At 45.5% G+C, this 23008-nt stretch overlaps 1 protein-coding gene across 4 annotated transcripts in view; it reads right to left on the reverse strand.

Annotated features, from left to right (window-relative positions):
• CNKSR2 (connector enhancer of kinase suppressor of Ras 2) overlaps positions 1 to 23008 on the reverse strand; it is a 562096-nt gene that overhangs the window by 128248 nt on the left and 410840 nt on the right. For all 4 annotated transcript variants that reach the window (XM_075335413.1, XM_075335412.1, XM_075335411.1 and 1 more), the window contains one exon: positions 8522 to 8593. In XM_075335413.1, coding sequence (XP_075191528.1) covers positions 8522 to 8593 — 72 coding nt within the window. The remainder of the gene's footprint in view (positions 1 to 8521; positions 8594 to 23008) is intronic.

Here is a 23008-nt window from a genome sequence, read left to right on the forward strand (position 1 = left end):
TCTCTCAGTGCTGATGGACGCACCAGGGGGGCGGGGCCAGGCGGTTGGCCACGGCTACCGAGGAGTTCAGAGGGCCTGAGGCAGGAAAACACAGTTGAGTGGTCAGATCAGTTTAGGAGGTGAAGTAAAGTGGAGGCAGGCCTGTGTCTAGGTCTGCAGCAGTCTGACAGGTGCAGGGGTTGGAGCCCTGGTACCTGGGCTAGGAGGCAAACTGTGGCCTTAGCCTGCAGGAGCCGGGAAGACGGCTCGGTGGAATCGTGGTGGACCGGGACAGGGTAGTGGCCCGCCGGTACCGACCCGGGGAACCGACTCAGAAACCGGAGCACACAGGGGCTTACTCAGACCCTGAAACGAGGTCCAGAATCCACTGGACTGAGTTAATTAACTGATTGCGGTCTGGACTATAGGTCCTTTCCCACCCAAGTCCCGACTGAAGACAACAGCCCAACGAGGGAGATAGAAAGCCACCGCACAGGCAGAGAGATCCCACGGGCCAGCATCTGCGGGCAAAAGGGCTGCCCCGACATCCACAAAGCCGGGGAGCAGATTCCCGTCTCTGAAGCGCAGGCAGCCCAAGTATACAACACGGTGCAGGAGAAAGGCCAAGACCACCGAACCGGGTGGGGGACCAGACACAGCCGGCTGCGGGCACCAACCACCATCAACTTGGTTTATCAGAGACTTGTGTGTGTCAATAACAGTGAGAACAACAGTGCCATCCGGCCGCGCACCGCCCTGCACCGCCAAGCCATCCCCAACTGGTCCCGGGGACATCATCCCTGCCCACTGAGGGGTTAACATCTTGCTGCACCACCATCTCCCCCGGGTGCCCCGTAACTGCAGCGGTGGTGTCTACCTTCACCACATTCCGTGGGTGGCGTCACAAACTCAACCGCGGCTCCGGCTGTGCACCTACCTAATCCTCACCGAAAGCGCCAGCATCCCCTTTCAGAGCGAAGTGACCCCGGGTCCGGAGGCGCTTGAGCCACCCACCAACGAGCCCGGATCCGAGCGGCTCAGCTGCAGCCGAGCGCGAGGCGGTACAATCACGCTTCAAACGTTTGGCAATTTCAAGACTTCTGCATCCCTCTGCAAGACATCTCACAATTTTGGACTTTTCAGAGCCCGTCAAATCTTTCTTCTGACCCATTTTACCAAAGAAAAGGAAGTTGCCTAATAATCAAGCACACCTTATATAGGGTGTTGATGTCATTACACCACACCCCTCCTCATTACAGAGATGCACATCACCTGATTTACTTAATTGGTAGTTGGGTCTCATGCCTACACAGTTTGGAGTAGGACAACATGTATAAAAAGTATCATGTGATCAAAATACTTATTTGCCTAATAATTCTGCACACAGTGTAGAGAGCTCATTCGCTAGCTTTGCTAAATTTTATCCTCAAATGTTATTTTTCGTAAATTAATTTGCATGTATCTCAATACTAAAAAGATTGTAATTCCAAGGGCAATACAAATGTTAGAGGAGTGAGACAATCCTGTTGAAGAGCCTGCTTACATGCTATAGGATAGAGTGAGACAGAGGACCCACCTAATCATAAGCGCTTACACTCTACATGAGACAGAGAGAGTGGGCCTTGCTGACCATAAGAATTTACACTGTACAGGAGAGCAAGAGGACACTGCTGACCATAAGAGCTTACACTCTACAGGAGAGCAAGAGAACACTGCTGACCATCAGAGCTTACGCTATACAGGAGAACAATAGAGGACTCTGCTGACCATAAAAGCTTACACTTTACAGGACAGCGAGGGAGGACCCTGCTGACCATAAGACCTTACACTCTACAGGAGAGCGAGAGAGGACTCTGCTGACCATAACAGCTTACACTCTACAGCAGAGTGAGGCAGAACCCTGCTGACCATAAGAGCTTATACTCTACAGGAGAGCGAGGGAGGACCCTGCTGAACAGAAGAGCTTAGAAACTAAGGAAGAGAGAAAGTTTTATCCAGTGACTCAGGAGATGCACAACAATTTTGCAGTACAAACTGTGCTCCATTGACCACCACCTGTACAAGGCATGATAATCCCCAAGATGTGATAGCAGCAGAGCATTATAGAGAGACCAACGCAGTAACATTCGCAAGAAACATTTGCGTGCTTTCTGATGAATCAGTAGTGTGAAGAATAGATCAGGGCAAGGTTTTTTTTTTTTTGCAAACTGTGAATAGAATCTCAAAGCCTTTAATTTTGCGTGAAACCGTGAATTTCAGAATATTGGACTCAATTCTCCACGGACCGAGCCACAAATTTCCAGTTGCTACCAAAACCAGAAACAAAAGCAGAAAAAATGAGCACTTATTAGGAAAATGACACCAACTGTCCAATACCTAATAGGTAGAACTTGAATTTTTTTTAATGCTTATTAACCTGTTTGAGATGTAGAAAAAAAACTCTACATAGATGAGTATATCCAAGGTGTCAAGCACAGCAGATGTTCCTGTGAAGTTACAGGAGGCATTGGAAATTGAATATAATGTTTAATGCTCAGCATGATTATATACACATGGAAACATGAGGTTATGGGCCTTCCAACCACAAGTGTTCATAAGAATCAGAAAAAAAATATAGCACCAAAACTCTACAACAATACTATATCTACGATTGTGTGCTGAGAGTAAGGGGCACTTTGCACGCTGCAACATCGCAGGCCGATGCTGCGATGCCGAGCGCGATAGTGCCCGCCCCCGTCGCAACTGCGATATCCTTGTGATAGCTGCCGTTGCGTTATCGCTACGGCAGCTTCACATGGACTCACCTGTCCTGCGACCGTCGCTCTGGCCGGCGACCTGCCTCCTTATTAAGGGGGCGGGTCGTGCAACATCACTGCGACGTCACACGGCAGGCTGTCAATAGGAGCGGAGGGGCGGAGATGAGCGGGATGTAAACATCCCGCCCACCTCCTTCCTTCCGCATATCCTACGGAAGCCGCAGTGACGCCGGTAGGAGATGTTCTTCACTCCTGCGGCTTCACACACAGCGATGTGTGCTGCTGCAGGAGCAAGGAACAACATCGGACCGTCGAGTCAGCGTAACATGGATTACGTCGACGCTGCACCGATGATACGATTACGACGCTTTTGCGCTCGTTAATCGTATCATCGAGCCTTTACACACTACGATGTCGCATGCGATGCCGGAAGTACGTCATTTTCAATTTGACCCCACCGACATCGCACCTGCGATGTCGTAGTGTGCAAAGCCCGCCTAAGGGTGGCATCACACGCTATGATATATCGGGCGATATATCGTCGGGGTCATAGATTCCGTGACACACATCCGGCATCGTTTCGTTAGAGATATCGTAGTGTGTGACAGCTACGAACGACTGTGAACGAGCAAAAATACCTTATCGTTGCTCGTTGACACGTCGTTCATTTTCATAAAGTTGTTCCTCCTTCTGCGCGCCGGTTGTTTGTCGTTCCCGAGGCAACACACATCGCTCCGTGTGACACCCCGGGAACGACGAACACAGCTTACCTGCGTCCCGCCGGCAATGCGGAAGGAAGGAGGTAGGCAGGATGTTTACATCCCGCTCATCTCCGCCCCTCCGCTTCTATTGGGCGGCCGCTGTGTGACATCCTGTGACGCTGAAAGTCCTTCCCCCTTCAAGAAGAGGATTTTCGCCGCCCACAGTGAGGTCGTTCGGGAGGTAAGTACGTGTGACGGGGTGTTACCGACTTTGTGCGCCACGGGCAACAAATTGCTAGTGACGCACAAACGACGCACGATATATCTTCCCATGTAACGCCGCTCTAAGAGCGTGTTCATTGATGAGGATGTGAAGAGGCAGAGCTTGTGGTCCTATAAGGCTTACACTGGAGGTCTTATGATAAAAATTAAAGCAATGTTCTCAAAGTGAAACCTGCAACGTGGAGCATTCTGGATCTACCGTAACACACCTATGGGATAAAAAAAATCCTTATTGGATTTGTAGCGTCCGTCTATGATGAGCTTTCATTAATAATCCCCTGAATATTGATTTGAAACCTTTGATGATTCTTTTTATAGAATTTAACATTTCGTTGTTAAAGGTGATTTTTATCTCTGGTGGTTTATAATAAAATTACCACAAAGAACAAATTGGTCTCCATGTTCTTTCACTCATATCTGACTCATCACATTGAAAAGTACAAGCAGGTCCTCAATCATCGTGTAATATTAGTAGGAAAACAGCTTCACTCTGCAACAAATATACTGCTAAGATCATAGGGTGTTCTCTTCAGTGAAAAGAAGTTATTCAGCATTACCAATGCCATGGCACAAACTGAAGCTAGCCGTCCAGAGCCTCCATTGGAACTTTGTCATATCAGGGTAGAGTCACACTGACTTATGACTCGCATGATTTCAATGAGAGAAAATCTCACATTGCACTCGGCCCCATTTAAAGGGAAGGTATCGTCAAAAAAAAAATTTCAATAACTGAAAAAATGTAAAGTAATATTGTTTAAATGTTTTGTTTAAATATTATTATTTGTTTTTAATTGTGCAAAATATAAAAAAAAATTAAAAAGTTTGATATTTTCTGTCAAACACTAGGGGGAGCAGCTACTGAAATCCTACAGAAATCCCACTGTAGAAAAAGCTCAGATTACAACTGCAGTAAAAGTGGGCGGAGTCTGCTCTCCTGTGTGTGATGGCAGGGCTCCCCCCTTCTAATCTGAGTGTATACAACAGATAACAGAGAATGACATTTAGGGACATAGTACAGAGCTATTTTGTTGGTGGCCAGAAATGTCTAAAGTGTCACCAAGGACAGCAGGAGTATGACACAGGATAGAGTTACATACACGGCTCAGCAGACAGTATCACACAGGATAGGATTAGATACACGGCTGTGCAGACAGTATCACACAGGATAGGACTACATACACAGCTGTGCAGACAGTATCACAGGATAGGATTAGATACACGGCTCAGCAGACAGTATTACACAGGATAGGATTAGATACACGGCTCAGCAGACAGTATCACACAGGATAGGATTAGATACACGGCTCTGCAGACAGTATCACACAGGATAGGATTAGATACACAACCCTGCAGACAGTATCACCGGTACACACACAGGTACTCACATGCAATGGCGCACACACACACACACACACACACACACACACAGCAGCGGCGGCTGGGTAGAGGGGAGGGAGGGGGTGTCATTAGAGACTAATGGCGGGGGAGGGGCGGCAGCAGTAGTGGGGGCTGGGCAGAGCGAAGCAATACTCTGCTGCATGCTCACCCACAATGCTCTGCCACGCACGCACACAATGCTCTGCCACATGCATGCACAAAATTGCTCTACCACACGCACGCACAAAATGCTCTGCACACGCACGCACAAAATGCTCTGCCACACGCACACACAAAATGCTCTGCCACACACACAAGCCCGCACACACATTGCTCTGCCAGCACACACACATGCACGCACACACATTGCTCTGCCAGCACACACAAAAAATGCTCTGCCACACGCACGCACAGACATTGCTCTGCCAGCACACACACAAAATTCTCTGCCACACAAGCACGCACACACATTGCTCTGCCAGCACACACACAAAATGCTCTGCCACACGCACAAGCACACACACAATGCTCTGCCAGCACACACACAAAATGCTCTGCCCCATGCACACACAATGCTCTGCCAGCACACACACACAATGCTCTGCCACACACACAAAATGCTCTGCCACACACACACAAAATGCTCTGCCACACACACACAAAATGCTCTGCCACACACACACACACAAGCACGCACACACATTGCTCTGCCAGCATACACACAAAATGGTCTGCCACACACACAAGTACGCACACAAAATGCTCTACCACACGCACACACAATGCTCTGCCACACACACGCAAAATGCTCTGACACACACACACACACACACACACACACACACACACGCACGCACACGCACGCCCGCTGCGGCCGGGGAAGGAGGGGGGCCGTACACTACTCACACAGGCCGACAGGTGACAGGCCATGGGGGGAGAGCCTGGGGATATTATCAGAGACGATAGCATCGGCAGCGGGGGGAGGGGAACAGGTACACTACTCCCCACGGGCCGAACGGGTGACAGGGGGAAAAGTTCAGCACACAGCATGACCGCTGTGAGCTGCAGAAAGATGGCGCCGATCTCCTCCCTCTGCTGTGATCTGGACAGCTCAGGGGGTGTGTCCATTTCACAGCAGGGAGCTCTCCTGTAATAAACCTAGGGGTCGGATTCCGACTATCAGAGTCTATGCACAGGGCCTGCCATAAAGCAGTGAGTAACTGTCGTTACACACACAGCAAATCCAGCATGGCAGCCCCCAGTGCCTCCAGTAAAATTAGAATTAAATAAAAACTAAATAAGCAGTGATTTTAATTTTGTATTAAAAATCACCATTTTTAATACAAAAATAAAAACCGCGATACCTTCCCTTTGAGACAATACAGCAGTTCAAATCTGCGGGTTTTTCCTCAGCCCTAAATCAGACTGAGGAAGAAAAAAAAAAAATCAAAAAAAAAAAATCGCAGTATGTTGCAATTGTCTGCGAGTCTCGGATCACTCACACCCATACAAGTCTATGGGTGCGAGTGAAACATTGGACTGCACTTAGATGACATCCAAGTGCAGTATGATATACACACACAGGCTGACAATGGAGAAGATGTAGAGATTAATCCCTCCCTTTCCTCCACATCTGTGATCCGATCGCAGGATCGGATCACAGTTGCATGAGAGTGACCACGCTCGCAGCAAAGCGAGGGTGATTAGCTTATTGCATCCAATGCGCTCGCATCAGATGCCATATGGTAGTTTAACTCTGCCCTTAGTCGGATAGTGCAGCGTGCTCTTTTTTCTGATAAAATTAGACACCATAATGGAACCGAATATAACCTGTTATAAGTTAATAGCTACAGTTAGGTGTTGTTGAATTCACTTTTTCTGTTCCTAGGACGGAAAACAGAAACAGAATTCAGAACAGAGTTGTGATCTATTTAGCCTTTTAGTATTTTTCCAGCAATTCTAATAATTATATAGAAATACTGCTGACAGTAGCTGTAGCATGCCCCAAAGACAGTCTCACAGTACCCAAAGTGACTTAAAAGTGCCCATTTAACAATAAAATACAATGTATGATTTTTAAACAAAGTTATTTGCTATAAAATAATATATTTTCATTAATTTAAAAAAATAATGGTCATCTCAATTTTATTATATGGATAGAGCAAAAAGTGTCTTATAGTTTTTTGGATTGTCCAGGAGTTTCTGGATGGTTGGCAACCCTTCTGTTTTCTTGCATAATTTTACAGCATTATCTCTGATTTCACAGTGTGCTAGACTGTTCCGGGACACAAACGCATACACAAGTGGTTACATTTAGTTTTCACTATATTCATACATATCTAAAAAACTACAAAAATCAACTGAGGAAGAGCACAATGTAAAATTCAAAGAAATGATGATCTAGAAATGTTAAAAATGAAGTTCAAATCAATAAAAAAAAAAGTTTATAAAAATATTACAAAAATGCAAAAGTAAAGGAGCTCTCCAAGAATATAAATGCCCCTGTCCTGTAATTACAATGACTCCAGTAACATAATTCATATTGCAGTCCATCCTAGTCACGTTTCAGGATGGACTGCAGCCTGAAGAAATACAGCTGCCAAGGCCTATGTCTAAACGATAGGAGCATAGTATACGAAGCACATGAAGCTCTGTAAGCCAAAGAGAAATATTTATTCTACTGCTGAGAAGGTCAGCAGTGATGAAGCCCTTATCCCCGCTGAGTGAGGTATGTGTGCTTACAATATAGCCAGACCGTTGAGACACAGGTCTCTGGAGCTGTGTTTCTTCAAACTGCAGCCCTTCCAGACACAAGACTAGAATGGTCTGCCATTTTAATTACACGATGGGGGTAATTTTATTACATTTTTTGAGAACCTCTATATCATGCTCTCTTTCCCAATTAATAAATAAAAAAATAAGCATTTTGTATTGAAACACCCATAAAAGTCCAATCTATGAAAATATAAAATTAAGTAACCCAAACATTATACCACAAAAAGAAAAAAAAATGGAAAGCCAGAAATGCTGTTACATCTATGGTTCTTAGAAAAAGGGGTGAAAAAAACAAAAACAAAAAAAAAAAAACAAAAACAAAAACAAAAAAAAAAAAAGAAAAAAATCGCAGAAAAAAAAGTGGCTTGGAGCCTGATCCCTAAGGGGTTAAAGTGTGTACCAAATGTTACAGGATATATATCACTATTGAGTACCCATAGTCAATTTACCACAATACAATAAAAGAAAATGTGATGAAACGAGTGGTAGTCACATATTTGTCCCGATGTGTTGATGACAGACTAATATCTTAACCGCCCTGATAGGAGATGAGTGTGAACTAGAAACTCCACATCTCTGTCAAAAATAAACTAGAAAAGCTAAGAATAGGCAACCCTTGAAATAACACAAATACGTGGCATGTTTTATTACCTGTTCATATCATCTAAGTTGTCAGCAGCAAAGTAGAAGCTTTTGATCTTGGGATGGCAAGCTTTAAAGGCACTACAAAACAGAGAAAATATGTCATTCACGAAGAGAAACAAGGCAGCCATTCCACTTTATACCCAACCAAAAAGCTGGCAGTCATAGACGTAATAAGTAATGTAATAAAATGAAGGCGTAAAGAATATAACAGTTTGTAAATTCCTCAAGACTGCTTAAACATAATTAAAGGGGTGGTCCACTACTCAGCAATAGTGGCCACATCGATGTAAAACTCAAAGGGAAGGCTTTTCTTAAATACCTTGTATAGTAAATTCTGAGCGGCGCTATCGCAGTCAGCTCATCCCCATCACGTGACCCCCGGGTTCCGTGACCTCTGAGATCCGCTGATGTCACATCAACTTCCAGCTGACACGTGATCACAGAGGTGGGCCCAGTCTTCCTAAGTGACTGGGCTGTGGGCAGAGATTCACTGATTGTCACAGCCCATCATCTTTCTGCTCTCTCCTTCACTGTAGAGCGCTGCAAGCAGGACTGATGCTCGGCTGTGACGAGAGGTGAACCACCACCCACAGCCCAGTCACTCAGGGAGACTGGGGCCACCTCTGATGTTGAGTCAACTGTGGAAGTTGACGTGACATCACCAGATCTCAGAGGTCACATAGCCCGGGGGTCACATGATGGGGATGAGCAGACCACAATAGCGCCACTTAGAGGCAAAATTTACTACACAAGGTATTTGAGAAAAGCCTTCTCTATGAGCTTTACATTGATGTGTCCACTAATGATGAATAGTGTACCACCTCTTTAAAGAAATTATATTCACAGTCAGTGATTACTTACAGCTCCCGTTCCAAGGCCTTCACAGTCCACATTGGTCTCTGCTTCCTGGTACCATCCTTGGCAAACCAGAAATTGACAGAAAGGTCTATTCAGCAAATCACTGGCTGAGAGCTCACTGCTGACCAGTGAATAGTTAATTGGGCATTTCTGATCAGAATACAAAATTAGAAGTCAATGTGAATAGAAGTAGAAATCTCCCCATTACATGGGCCCTATTCATCAATATGCGAGGGCTTTAGCCTCTTAATGTATCAGGAGCATCTGATTAGTGGCGTGCACCTCTGTGCCTCACTCTAGAAATATTACTCCAGAGACTGGAAGGAGATTTTTGATGTAGAGAATGCCACAACTCATCATGAACTAGACGAGCTGTGGTGTCACACTAACGCTGCACCCCGGCTCCACCCATTTTTGACAGAACTGGGAGAAACTGGTATGAAAATGCCAAAAGTCGCATCATTTTTTCTGAAAGTCAGAGTTAAGCAAAAATGTTGCGATTTTTTTAAAGCAATTTACACAAATTCTGGCTAAATTGCTTTTATCAGGACCAATGAGTGCATAAAAAATATCATATAAATACCATCCATATGGTGTCTATTTTTAACTGATTGCAACTGATGAAATTGGAAACTGCATTTGGCCTCACATTTTTTCTAAACTATCTGAAGTATAAAATAAATGCCATACGATGTCAAAAACTGACATACGAGACACACAGTTGTAAAATGGGCACATTTTCCTACATAAAAAACACCCTGCATTTGGTTCACAAATAGTGATATAAAATACTGAACAAATCTGCAATTTCTAAATGAGGTCTTAGGCTATGTGCGCACTAGAAAAGTGATTTTTCTCAAGAAAATTTCTTGAGAAACTTCTGGGAGTTGAAGATTACCGCACCTGCGTAAAAAAACCGCACCAAATCCGTGGGAAAAACGCATGCGTTTTTGCCGCGGATTTGCCGCGGTTTTACCGCGGTTTTGCCGTGGTTTTTCCGCAGGTTGGTCCCTGCGGTTTTTTTATGCTGTAACTACTGCAATAAATAATATAGATAATAGATAGATAATCAATAGACAGATAATGGATAGAGGGAAAGATGGATAGATGAATAGATAGATAGATAGATAGATAGATAGATGAGAAAGACCTATATAATGTCCCACCTCCCTGTATATTCTAACCTGGCACCCTTTAGTGACTTACATGTGGCACTAAAGCATGCCTAGCCTTGTATTTAGCCATAAAATAAATAAATAATTAAAAAAAAACCCACGTGAGGTCCCCCCCCATATTTTGTAGCCAGCTAGGGTAAAGCAGACGGCTGCAGCCTGCAGACCACAACTGGCAGCTTTACCTTGGCTGGTAATCCAAAACAGAGGGCACCCCACGCTGTTATTTTACATTAAATAAATAATTTAAAACAAAAAACATGGGGTCCCCCCCAAATTGGATCACCAGCCAAGGTAAAGCGGACAGCTGTGGTCTGATATTCTCAGACTAGGGAGGTCCACTGTTATTGGACACTCCCCAGTCTAAAAATAGCAGGCCGCAGCCGCCCCAGAAGTGGCGCATCCATTAGACGTGCCAATCCTGGCGCTTCGCCCCAACTCATCCCGTTGCCCTGGTGCGTTGGCCAACGAGGTAATATATGGTGTTGATGTCAGATGTGTAATGTCACCTGGCATCAAGCCCTGGGGTTCGTGATGTCACGCGTCTACCAAATACCCAACATCACCAACCCAAGTCAGTAAGAAATAAAAATACAGACAACAAAAAAAGTGTATTTGAAAAAACACTCCCCACATAGCCTCTTTCACCAATTTATTGAAAAGAACAATCAATTCCACGTCCGGCATAATCCAATAAGGGGGGGTCCCACGGCGATCCATACCATAGTCACTGTCCCATTCAATGAAGAACAGAATGTTCCCCATTGGCTGGGAGAGCAATGCAGTGACCTGAGCTAACATCAATAGCCCAGGTCACTGCAGGGGATGCCGAGCGCTGCTGTCAGGAGGATAGATGAGATCATTACCTGCTGTGATGATCTCCTGTAGTCCTGCCATCAGCGCTGTCACTGCCTTCTATGCCCGCCGCGTTGTCAGCAGTATCGCGAGAGCCCGTGACGTCACCGCTAGTGGCAGTCTCGGGCCGCTCGCGAGATGGGCATAGACAGCAGTGACAGTGGTGACGTCAGGAGGCAGGAGATAGTCACAGCAGGTAATGATCTCATCTCACCTCCTGAGGGCAGCGCTCGGCATCCCCGCGGCTGCACGCACTGCTGCGCGTCAGTGTCTGCCTGCGCTGCAGGGTGACAAGCTGCCGATAATGCGGGCAGACACTGACACACTGCGGGCAAACACTGACACTGCTGTGCTGGCAGCCGCGGGGCTGCAGCGGGACACAGACTGCACAGGCACCCGCCGGACGTCACACGGAAGCGCTTCTGTGCGGCGTCCAGGGAGTGTGACGTCTGTGTTTACTCTGCTCCGCCTCCTCTTCCTCGCATAATGACATCCCTCCCTGCAAAACTGCAGGGAGCGATGAGCATTACCGCAGGTAAATCGCGGCAATACCGGGGGTATACCGCACATCATTTGCTACCTGCTGTATACCCCCGGAATTTCGCGATTACATTACAGTGAATGGAGTGAATTTCCGGTGGGTATTCCGCAGGTACCTGCGGAAAATAATGGACATGCTCATGTTCTCAAGAAAGTTTCTTGAGAAAAATCTGCAGCGTGCGCACAGCTATTTTTTGTTCCCATAGGTTTTGCTGGGAAATGTCTGCAGAAAGATTTCTAATCTTCCTCAAGAAATTTCCGCGGCAAATCGGCGGGTAAATCCGCGGGTAAAATGGCCTAGTGCGCACATAGCCTTACAGTTATAGCAAATTAATGTTGTTGTTTGGTGGCAGTATTATTTAGGAATTAGACTGATGAACAAGTTGATAACAATGCTTTGAACTTTTGACGAGAGACTACCTTAATTTTATAGACAATGATCTCGGCTATGTTATACATAAATTTGACCTGCAACTATTTAGCATATGATTAATTATGCAGATTCTTCTCATGTCATTGCATGGTTACTGTTTTGCTCCTGATGGTGGAAAAATCTTTTTCTTCTTTAATATTAGAAATTACAACCTGTTCTCACATTCTCTAATAGCTCAGTGTGTTATTAGGTTTATTCCCAAGTGAAAGGTCACTGGATTAAATTGAGTCGCAGCCATGAAGAAGATTTCCCAAGAACAGGGAAACAGCATCATCCAGCTCATCAATAGTGGTCTCTCAGCCAAGAAAATTGCCAAACTGAATCAGGTGAGTGTGAAGACAGTTGGAAGAATATGAATTGAAGTCCTTCCATACACACAAAACTCAAGAGGTGGACGTCCAAGCAAAACATCAGAGTCAACAATTTGGCTCATTACAAGGTCTATCAGTTCTGGCGTGACAAACAAGGCAGTGTAGGAGGCTCGTATGCTCCTAATAGTGAGATCACAGATGTCCATGCAACCACCTTGTGATGCACATTACACAAGTCTGCATTGGTGGCCCAACAAGAAGGTGAAGAAGCTTTGACTTAAATATTTTTATAAGACGCACCGCCTCGAGTTTGAAAACAAGTACAAAAAGTGGACAGTAGAAGATTGAAAACTGGTAATTTGGAGCGATGAGACCAGTCAATAGACTAGGCTCTGATGGGTGCAAATGGGTCTGGAAGAAACAAGGGAAAAGGTGCTAATGGATTGAGAAATTGAAAGAAATGTCAGGTTCAGTGGAGGAATCCTGATGATATCGGGTTGCTTCACATCCAAAGATGTTGAATTCTAGACTAGGAGCCATGGTGGCCTCAATGCTGAGATATATGTGAGTATCCTACAAGACAAGTTACTTTGCCCACATTTGGGTACTATCGGTATGAAAAGGGCAACAATGTTTCAGCAAAACAACAATCTGAAGCATAAGTCAAAATTGGTAAAGAAATGGTTCAATGACAATGAATTAGAGATGCTGGATTTGCCCCCACAGTCCTCAGACCTCAACCCAATAGAACACTTGTGGGTAGAGTTGAAGAAAAAGCTGTGTACATAAACTTTTGAGTTGCAGTATGCACCAACATTGGGAATGTATACAAGAGACCTAGGATCAGATTTTGGTCGAGATATGCTTGAATCTGATAGATAACATGCCCAGAAGGGTTCTGTTACGGTTGCTGTGGCACTGGAGACTATGTTCGGATTTCTTGCTACTGCACATGTGCAAGCGCTGGAGACTAAGTCCTATCTTGGAGCCATTGCACATGTGCGGGTGACATCATCGCTAACACGAGGTCACATGTCTCTGACAACTTCTAAGCTGATTGGCCGCTTGTCATGTGCTTGTGACACGTGGTCACATGTCTCTGACACCTTCTATGCCGATTGGTCGCAGGTCATGTGCTTGTGACGCTTTGCTCGGTGATAGGCCAGTGTGACGTCATTGCTGTCATTCTGGCAGCGGATTGGCTCTGGTGTCCTCCATCTTGGATGAGGCACAGAGTCTATATAAGACCCTGACGCACGCCGCCCGGCGCGCAGTCCTCTTGGTTCCTGCATAGGAGTAGACGCTCTGTGCATGTCCCTTGCGGCACCTATTCTATCTAGGTGAGCGTTATCGGTAGGGGAACGCTCTTGTACCTTGCAGCTTATGCTGTGGTCCGCATCCTCGCACCTTAGTGGAGCGGACATAGGCAGGTGCTTGCTGCACATGGTCTGACTGGGCCTTGTGGTTCTACTCTGAGGTGAGCGCTATCGGTAGGGTAGCGCCCCTGTACCTTTCAGCCGTACTGTTGTCCGTGTCCTCGCACCTTAGTGGAGCGGACATAGGTAGGTTAGGTGGTCGTTGCCTTCTAGGGTAACGCTCCACTACGCTGCCTCCTGCAGCAGTCCGTATTCTCGCACACTAGGGGAGCGGTCATAGGCAGGAGTTTCAAGCTAGCAGCCTTGCTGCTGTCCGTATCCTTGCACCACAAGTGGAGCGGACATAGGTAGGTGCCATATTGCACACACTACACCTAGTCTCTGTGACTGTTAACTGAGACAGGTGGTTTCACGCTCACAGACTGTGAGACTTCTATGCACTTTTATGTTGTATTCCTCACTCTTTTGCATTTCCACTCCTACGTTATTCTAATAAGGTAGTCGCTGTGACTTAAACAGTATACGCCGCTATTGGTCTTGGTGACGCTGTGACGCAACAGTGTCAGTACCGCTTTGTTGGTACAGGTTTTCCCCTATCCTCTGCCATACTCTGCAGCAGAGCTCTGCACGGTAGGCCCTGACTGTCGGATAGCCTTCCATTCCCTTATTATCAGACAGCCCCCGTAACAGGTTCAGGCAGTGTTGAAAGCCAAAAATACTAGCAAAATGATAATTAAAATTTAGATTTTTAGGAGCAAAACAGTAACAATGCGGTGACATGACAAGAATCTGCATAATCATATGCTAAATATTTGCAAGTCAAATTTATGTATGAGATAGCCAAGAGGACTGTCTATAAAATGAAGGTAATCTCACGCTCAAAGCTGCAGTGGATGGTGAGATATGGAGCCTGAAAGTCAAAAGCTTAATACATTGTTACCCTTTTGCTTGTTAGTGTATATAGCGGTATTATGTGGGCTGAAATTCTATTAAAAAGTTTTAAAATTGGCAAGTAGAAGGTTTATATTTACATAGAACCCTACTAGGTATAAGACCAGCCTTGCATGAAGTAAGAAAATAAAGATTATTGCTCAATCATAGCTAGCACATATCTTAAAAAAATAGAGGAATTATCATAGAATAAATATATTTGAAAACTATAAAAACCTTTTAGAACCCAATGAAGAAGCTACATTTATTAATGGAACGTAACATCCCTTCGAATGTATCAGACCCTAGGTTCTGTCCCATCACTCACGTCTGAAAAAAAGAGGTAAAGTTGCCATTGCGTAACAGCTTAAGGACAATATGTGATAATGGAAACCATACTCGTCTTTCATCATAATCAGACTGACAGCTTTACCTACGCGCTTTGTGCTTCAGCCCAGTGTTACATAGACAGTAATTCAGCATCTGTTCTCACTCGCTGCTTTCTTCAGGAATGATGACATTTAGCACTTCACTCCACACTATTAGGAATGGATACTAAATGTCAGAAGCATGAACAATTGGCGGCAGCTAGCTGTGCCAGGTGAATTGCCAGCGTTGTTCCAAACCTGGGCAGCGGTGCTGCAAAATATCAATAGAACTGAAACATCGGGTCTTTACTTTACTATAAATGTTGAATAATACATGTCCGTTCCAATTGAAGCATGCCACCTCTTGTTTTCAATATCAGCAGAAAAAAAGCAATTTCCCGAGCCTTCACCGTCAACCAGATACAGCAGAGAAGCACGACTTATCGACATGAAGGTTTCATTTCAGAAATAGCTAATTAAACTGAAATAATAGCTTACTGCTCATTTATAGGGCAATGCTTCTCCATTGACATTTGGGTATTTGCAGGAAAGTGTCTCTCTCGAAGAGATTAGAAATTCTGTTGCAAAGTGAAAAATATCAATTGAAATAGGAAGTGTGGGACAAATTGTCCAATTTTCAATATGGAAAATTATATAAATATATCCGCATTAGGCCTGATGCACATAGTTGTATAACAGCGCCATACGAGCACCGAGATGTACAGAGCCATCATACAGCACCCACAGAGTCTCATTGTTCCTCTGTCTACCTCATTAGGTTGCAAATCAAAAGGGTCCGTGGAGCCTCTGTTAGGAGTCCCGACACAGAAAATAGCCAGATATCCCTCCGGGAAGGATATCTGGCTATTTTCTGTGTCGAGACTCCTAACAGAGGCTCCACGGACCCTTTTGATTTGCATACTTCCCAGGGGGCAATGCACCTACGATTTCATTGTGTTGAGCACCTTCGCTGGCTGCGGGCAGTGTTTTCTCTGGCTGGTCTCCCCTAGATCAGTGATTGTTTTGTCTTACCTCATAAGGTTGTCATACACACTACACCATACAATTAGAGATGGTACAATATCTTTCTATAGGATTTATGCGTTGTGATGGAAAAAATTAGCAAAAGGAGCAGTGACCAATGCTTTAAAGAACTACTCCAACACTTTTTTTTTATTTTACCAGTGGAGCAGTGTTTAAATTTACGTCCCTGACTGTACTCAAACTCACCTGCTGCCGCCTTCTTCTTCTATATCTGCCACTCCCATTGGTCTACGATCACTCCAGTGTTTCATGAAGAACGCTGGATGTCACTTTTCAATATAAGTCTATGAGAGCATTGTTCTGGCGCTCATAGAGTTGCATTGAGAGTTTGTGATTTAAATTCTGATTCTTTACCCGTCAGAAGCTGCAGTCACCAGATGGCACTATCATGGACCAAAGCAACACGTTAAAAAGGATGAAGAATAAAAAAGTAGTGGCAGGGACCTTAGATTAAAAGCACCACTCCAGTAGTGGAAAAACAAAACACTGGAGTGGTACTATAATGTATGCTGTAGTGCAAAATTGTTACCTTTGTGATTATAAATTCACTGCCTAATCAAATAGGAGTAACTAAAAAAATATAACTTATTATACCAATTAAAAATTACAAATAAGTGTGACTCAAAAGGAGATTAATTGGCCAAAATAGGAGGGCAATGTAATTACATGTTCAAATAGTGTAAAGACGTAAGTAAATCTAATAATGCAGCCAACAACCTTTCCCCTATGTGAACTCATTATGTGACTACGAATATACACTGCTAGCCCCTGATGATGCAAAGCAGTGATCAGTATTGAAGAAACGCCTAGGGATAACTTTACAGGGCACTTTCTTAGCTATTAAGCTAAAATGTTTATTTAAAGTACGGCTATTCATCAATAATTTCACTTAAGTGGTGTTAGGCAAATTCTCCTCATCCTAATATGAATTCTCCAGCAGTAATTCCTTTGTAATGATGAAAAATGGATCCACATCACCGCTTCACTGCAATATCTACTTTGAATTAAATTGCCCTCCTAACTGCCCTGTAACCCTACCGTGGGCCAAGCTCATAGATAGCTAAATTAATCATTTCAGGGTGGGACGTTTATTAACAATCTTATTGCAGTGGTTTTAGGTGGATTTTCCCTATTCTCAATACAGTACTAGATTTTCTTACATTTTTTCACCACTTGAACATGTAATTTTATTACCTTCATATTTTTGCCCCGGAATCTCCTTTTTAGAAACATATATTTGTAATAGTCTCATTTCTGTGAGTTTTCACTTTTTTAATGGGAATAATAAAAGTTATATTAATTATTGCAATTGGATTAGGCAGTGAATTTCTATAATTATTTCTGGAGACAAGAGAGTAACCTAAAGGCCACTTTACATGCTGCGATCTCGCTAGCAAGATCGCTAGCGTGCGTACCTGCTCCCGTCGGTTGTGCATCACGGGCAAATCGCTGCACGTGGCGCACAACATTGCTCGGACCAGTCACTCGGACTTACCTTCCCGGCGACGTCGCTGTTGCCGGCGAACCGCCCCCTTAGAAAGGAGGCGGTTCACCGGCAACAGCGACGTCACTAAGCGGCCGCCCAATAGAAGCGAAGGGGCGGAGAGGACCGGGACAAACATCCCGCCCACCTTCTTCCTTCCTCATTGCCGGCGGCCGCAGGTAAGGTGAGGTTCCTAATTCCTGCGGTGTAACACATAGCGATGTGTGCTGCCACAGGAATGACGAACAACCTGCGTCCTGCTTCAGCAATGATATTTGGGAAATGGACAGCGTGTCAACGATCAACGATAAGGTGAATATTTTTGATAGTTAGCGGTCGCTCGTAGGTGTCACATGCAACGACGTCGCTAACGAGGCCGGATGTGCGTCACAAATTCCATGACCCCAACGACATCTCGTTAGCGATTTTGTTGCGTGTAAAGCGGCCTTAATAGTCAGTGATTAGCATTAATGATTACAGTGTAAAATAGTATTCACAATTGGATAGGATGGGAATGAGTCATGATCCTTTCTGCAGATGGCACCTTTAAGAGCGGGTTTTAGGTAAGGAGAGAGTTAAATCTTTAGTTAAATGAGATACAGAATAATCCAGGTTGCATAGTGGCTAAGGCTACTTTCACACATCCGGTTTTAGCAGTGCGGCTCAATCCGGCTGTGAAACCTATGCAACGGATGCGGTGAAAACACCGCATCCGTTGCATAAGTTTTTACATGCGGCCGGTCCGGTGTTTTCCGGTTACGGCACGCTACTGAGCATGCACAGTGGAAAAAACCGCATGCGGCGGCCGGATGCGATTTTTTTCCACATCGCGTCGCATCCGGCATCCATAGGCATGCATTGAAAATGCGCCGCAGCGGCCGGATGCGACGCGATGCGTTTTTTTTTGCCGGGGCAAAAAACGTTGCAGGGAACGTTCGATCCGGCCGCGGCATCGGCTAAATCTTCCGCATGCGGCAAAAACCGGACCGAACGCAAGCCCATGCGGCACAATACGGCACTAATGTAAGTCTATGCAAAAAAACCCGCAACCGGCGGCAAAAAAAACGGTTGCGGTTTTTCTACAGAGTGCCGTATTGTGCCGCATTGCAGAAACCGGAGGTGTGAAAGTAGCCTTAGGTTATATACTGTGTTGTAGAGGCTTGTAGAGACGGAGTGCCAGTAGTTATAGAGCACTGTTAAGTCCTGCAGACAACAGAATGGCTGAATTCATTGCGGCAGAAGGTTAGAAATAGATGACGGTGAGTACCGCTTAAGTGGGAAGCTGAGAAGTAAGAGGAGGCTCAACAAGGAGTGTCAACCTAGAGTAGAAGTTTAGAGAAAGTATTCTAAATCTAAATCTTGCCCCATAGAAGACTGGAAGAGAAGCTCCGGCAGATTGATTGCTGAGATTGTCAAGTCCCTACTGTGGGTACCAGAACTGTATCACGGATTGTGATGATGAATAAGTGATGTGCTGCCATACGTAGATAGAAAGATTTAGCTTTTGTCATTGTCAAAAATGTGAAGTATCCAGTATTGTGCCTGGTGTCCACTATTTTTGTTAATCTTCTAAAAACACAATAAATGGAATCCTGTAGGGAGTCCCTAATGTCTGGAGAATTAGGAAATCTCATTAGCTATAATTTTTATAATAATTTGATAGACTACTGTAGATCTGTGAATGCTTTTCCAACAAATTGGATGTCAACATTTGTTTCACCAAAGACTCTGCGCTGTTCAGCGGTTAAGCTTTGTTTTATGTGAATGGTGAGGTTAATAGACAGGACGTTTGATACTGTTCAAAAAGCGATACACATTTTGTTGGTTATGTAAAATAGCAAGAAACATACAAAATGATGGAATGGTGTGGTTAGTAGAAAGCCAATATGTTGGGACTATTCTTATTCGATGAACATTTAACTGGTGAGATTCAGCTCGTCTTGAAGAGACATCAATTAATGCCCCAACTTGAAATTTTAGGTGAAGGACTTCCTGAATGGTTCCAACAGGATCATAGAACAATTCCCCGCTCTCTCTTAATTTGAAGTGCAGAGGGAAATTTTGTTATTCAAGTATTAATAATTAGTACCATAAGGGACACATCTAGGGTGATATTTCGACCCTCCCGGGTCTTTATCATATGGCCGCATGGAGTCAGGAACAAGGTATCATGTTTGGTTCCAACTGAATGGTGCCCATGCCATTTCACCACAGTGGTAAAAGATTGGCTGAATGGCAACTTCCATAACTGGAATGGAAACCGTGATCATGTGGAGTTGTCTCCTCATTCACTTGACCTTAACCCCCTTGACTTTTTTTCTGAGATTTGCTAACGGGGAAAGTGTACATCATGAAAATCACAGATATAACGCATCAAGAGTAATTCTGCTAAAATTTACAGCGATGTGGATTTATTATATCGAATTCACAAGAATTTTGTAAAGCGCTTCAACCTTTGCATCACAAATGATGGAAATCATATTGGAGATGTTATTTTGTATTCCAAATGAATAAAATGTTAAAAAATTAGATTTCTTGAAAATATGTATTTTTGCGTGTGAGCGCAGACTTTAGGGACACCCTGTGTAATGGCCTCTCTTTTTACCTTGTTTGCGATTTTCACCACAACCCACATCAGGCCGCTGCCTCCAGCCCACAACGAGGCAGTATATATAATATATACGTACAGTATAAGGTGAAGGCAGGAGTCGAACATTTAACACATTGATCACTGATGTTAAGAGATTCAAGGCAACACTCGGCCAAGGGAAACCTTATAGTGACATGTCAGATTGGATGCTATTCTGCCCTGATAACAGTATATGGAAGCACAAAGTTATTTTTAATTCATTGCTTATGTGACGCCTTGGCAAAACCAGGTAGTCACAGAGGCCCCCGCATAACACCATCCCTCACTTAGGAAACACACAGCCGACCTGAAACCCTAGTCACCCCCCCCTTAGGGAAAGATAGACACACCAGTTGGCGTGACCAGGCGGTTGGACACGCCCACCCAGGGGTTTAGACAGCCCGGGGTGGGAAAGCAAGCAGAAGGAGTTTAGAGTTCAGTTTGGAGAGGAGTGTGGGCTAGAGCTAAGTGTAGCTCCAGCAGAAAAAGTTCAAGTTGAACGGTACCAGGGTAGGAGCCCTGGTGCCACTGGCTAGGAGGCAGACGGTGGTCTCCGTCAGCAGGAGATGAAATGACGGCTCGGTAGAACCGAGGTGGACCGGGACAGGGTTGTAGCCCGCCGCTACCAACACGGGGAACCGACCCGGAAACCGGAGCACAAAGGGGGGTACTCGGACCCTGAAGCCAGGACCACAAACAATCGGCTTGGTTAATTAACTGATTGAGGCCAGGACTAGAGGTCCTGTCCCACCCAAAGTCTCTCATAGAAGACAACAGCCCACCGATAGGGATAAGCGGTCACTGCCAGGGCCCATAGATCCCACGGGCCAGCGTCTGCGGGCACGGCTCCTTAGGCCACATCCAGCCGGGAGCGGACTCCTGAGTTCCAGACTAGGAAGTCCACCTTACACATAGTCAGTGCAGAGGAAAAGGATAGAGACCACCAGCCTGGGTAGGGGACCCGAATGCAACCGGCCGTGGCACCGGCCACCAGCACCTTGGTTTACCAGAGACTTGTGTGATTTATTGACTGAGTAAACAAGCATCCCCTTGCCGTCGCTACACCCTGCACCAGACACTGAGCCCAGGGGCAACCATCCCTACCAACGGAGGGGTTAACATCCAGCTGCCACTACATCTCCCCCGGGTGCCCAATCACGGCAGCGGTGGTGTCCCAACTCACCACACACCGTGGGTGGCGTCACGAACTTAATACGGCCTAGCCCGTACATCTACGTCCCCCCATTTATTCGGCGTGTCCGCAAGACCCCCGGGTCCGGAGACCCTCGTGCCACCACTTCAGAAGGCTCGGACCCGAGCAGCGCTGACTGCTGGCACGGGGGCGGCACACTTAACTCCATAGTGATCCCAAATGAGCCAGACCGTGTTATACAACGATCAACCAAAAGTAACCGATGTGATTAGAGCTAGCTCCTATCAGAATATTTTAACTTCTTAGATGCCATTATCAATATTGACCATAGCAATTAAAAGGCTAGCAACAGGCTTAAATTACCTCCTATCCTTATTACCCCCAATCATAGGGTGCTGATGGGTTGTCATTACAGCTGAGAGCCTACTGAAGGCTTGAGTCTGCCATATTAGTACACCTATATCTGCAGTTTATAGTATATAATTGCAAGTTTAAGTCCAATAAGAGGACACATTCTAAAATATTTAAAAAAAAAATGGAAAAAGAAATATATATGTGACGCCCTGGCCTATCAGGTCATCACAAGGGTGCCAGCAATCTGCCCTTCTGCATGGTACCCGCTCCTCCTTGGTTACGGGTCCAGTCCCTTTGGTGTTGCCAAGAACAGGTGTACACAAATCCCGAAGAACACTCTGCACCACACCCACCAAACACCCATTGGGCGGCCTGACTGGAATAGGGCCACCCAGATGGGGGGATGTTAGAAGGAGGGCCAGAAGAGTTAGAGTAGTCAGACAGTGTCAGTGAGCCATGACAGGACAAGGTCACGCTGCGGAGCTGGGCTCCTGTACCCGTCCCAGGTGCCAGACGTTGGCCTGGCCTGGAAGGAGCTGGAACCCCGGTCACAGGGGGTAGTGACAGGGGGCACGGTACTGCCACGAAGGGCAGACCGGCAGCCTTGTGCTACAACTGGGCAGGGGCCAGGGCATGGCGGGGTACGCGAACCCTAGGCTGGGAAGGAGCTTTATGCAGCCCAGTAATTCACCTGACGAGGACGTAATCTTCACGAACCATTCTCCACCCGCTCCAAAATCAGGGTACTAGCGCAACGAGGGAGATAGGACTTCCCAAATCCGTCCAGAAAATCCCAAGCGTGAACCCTGAGAGCAAGCTCACCCTGCTAGCCACGCAGTTGAGCGGGACCCGAGTAGTTTCAGGCAAAAGGGATTAACACAGAGGAAACACAGTGCTAAGGGACAAGGCTTCAGACCAACCAGCAACGCCAAAAGGGCATGGATCCAGCGTGCTTAACTAAAAGTTGCAAGGCATTCAGGACTTTGT

Source organism: Anomaloglossus baeobatrachus, chromosome 2, assembly GCF_048569485.1.
Source record: "Anomaloglossus baeobatrachus isolate aAnoBae1 chromosome 2, aAnoBae1.hap1, whole genome shotgun sequence".
Taxonomy (NCBI): domain Eukaryota; kingdom Metazoa; phylum Chordata; class Amphibia; order Anura; family Aromobatidae; genus Anomaloglossus; species Anomaloglossus baeobatrachus.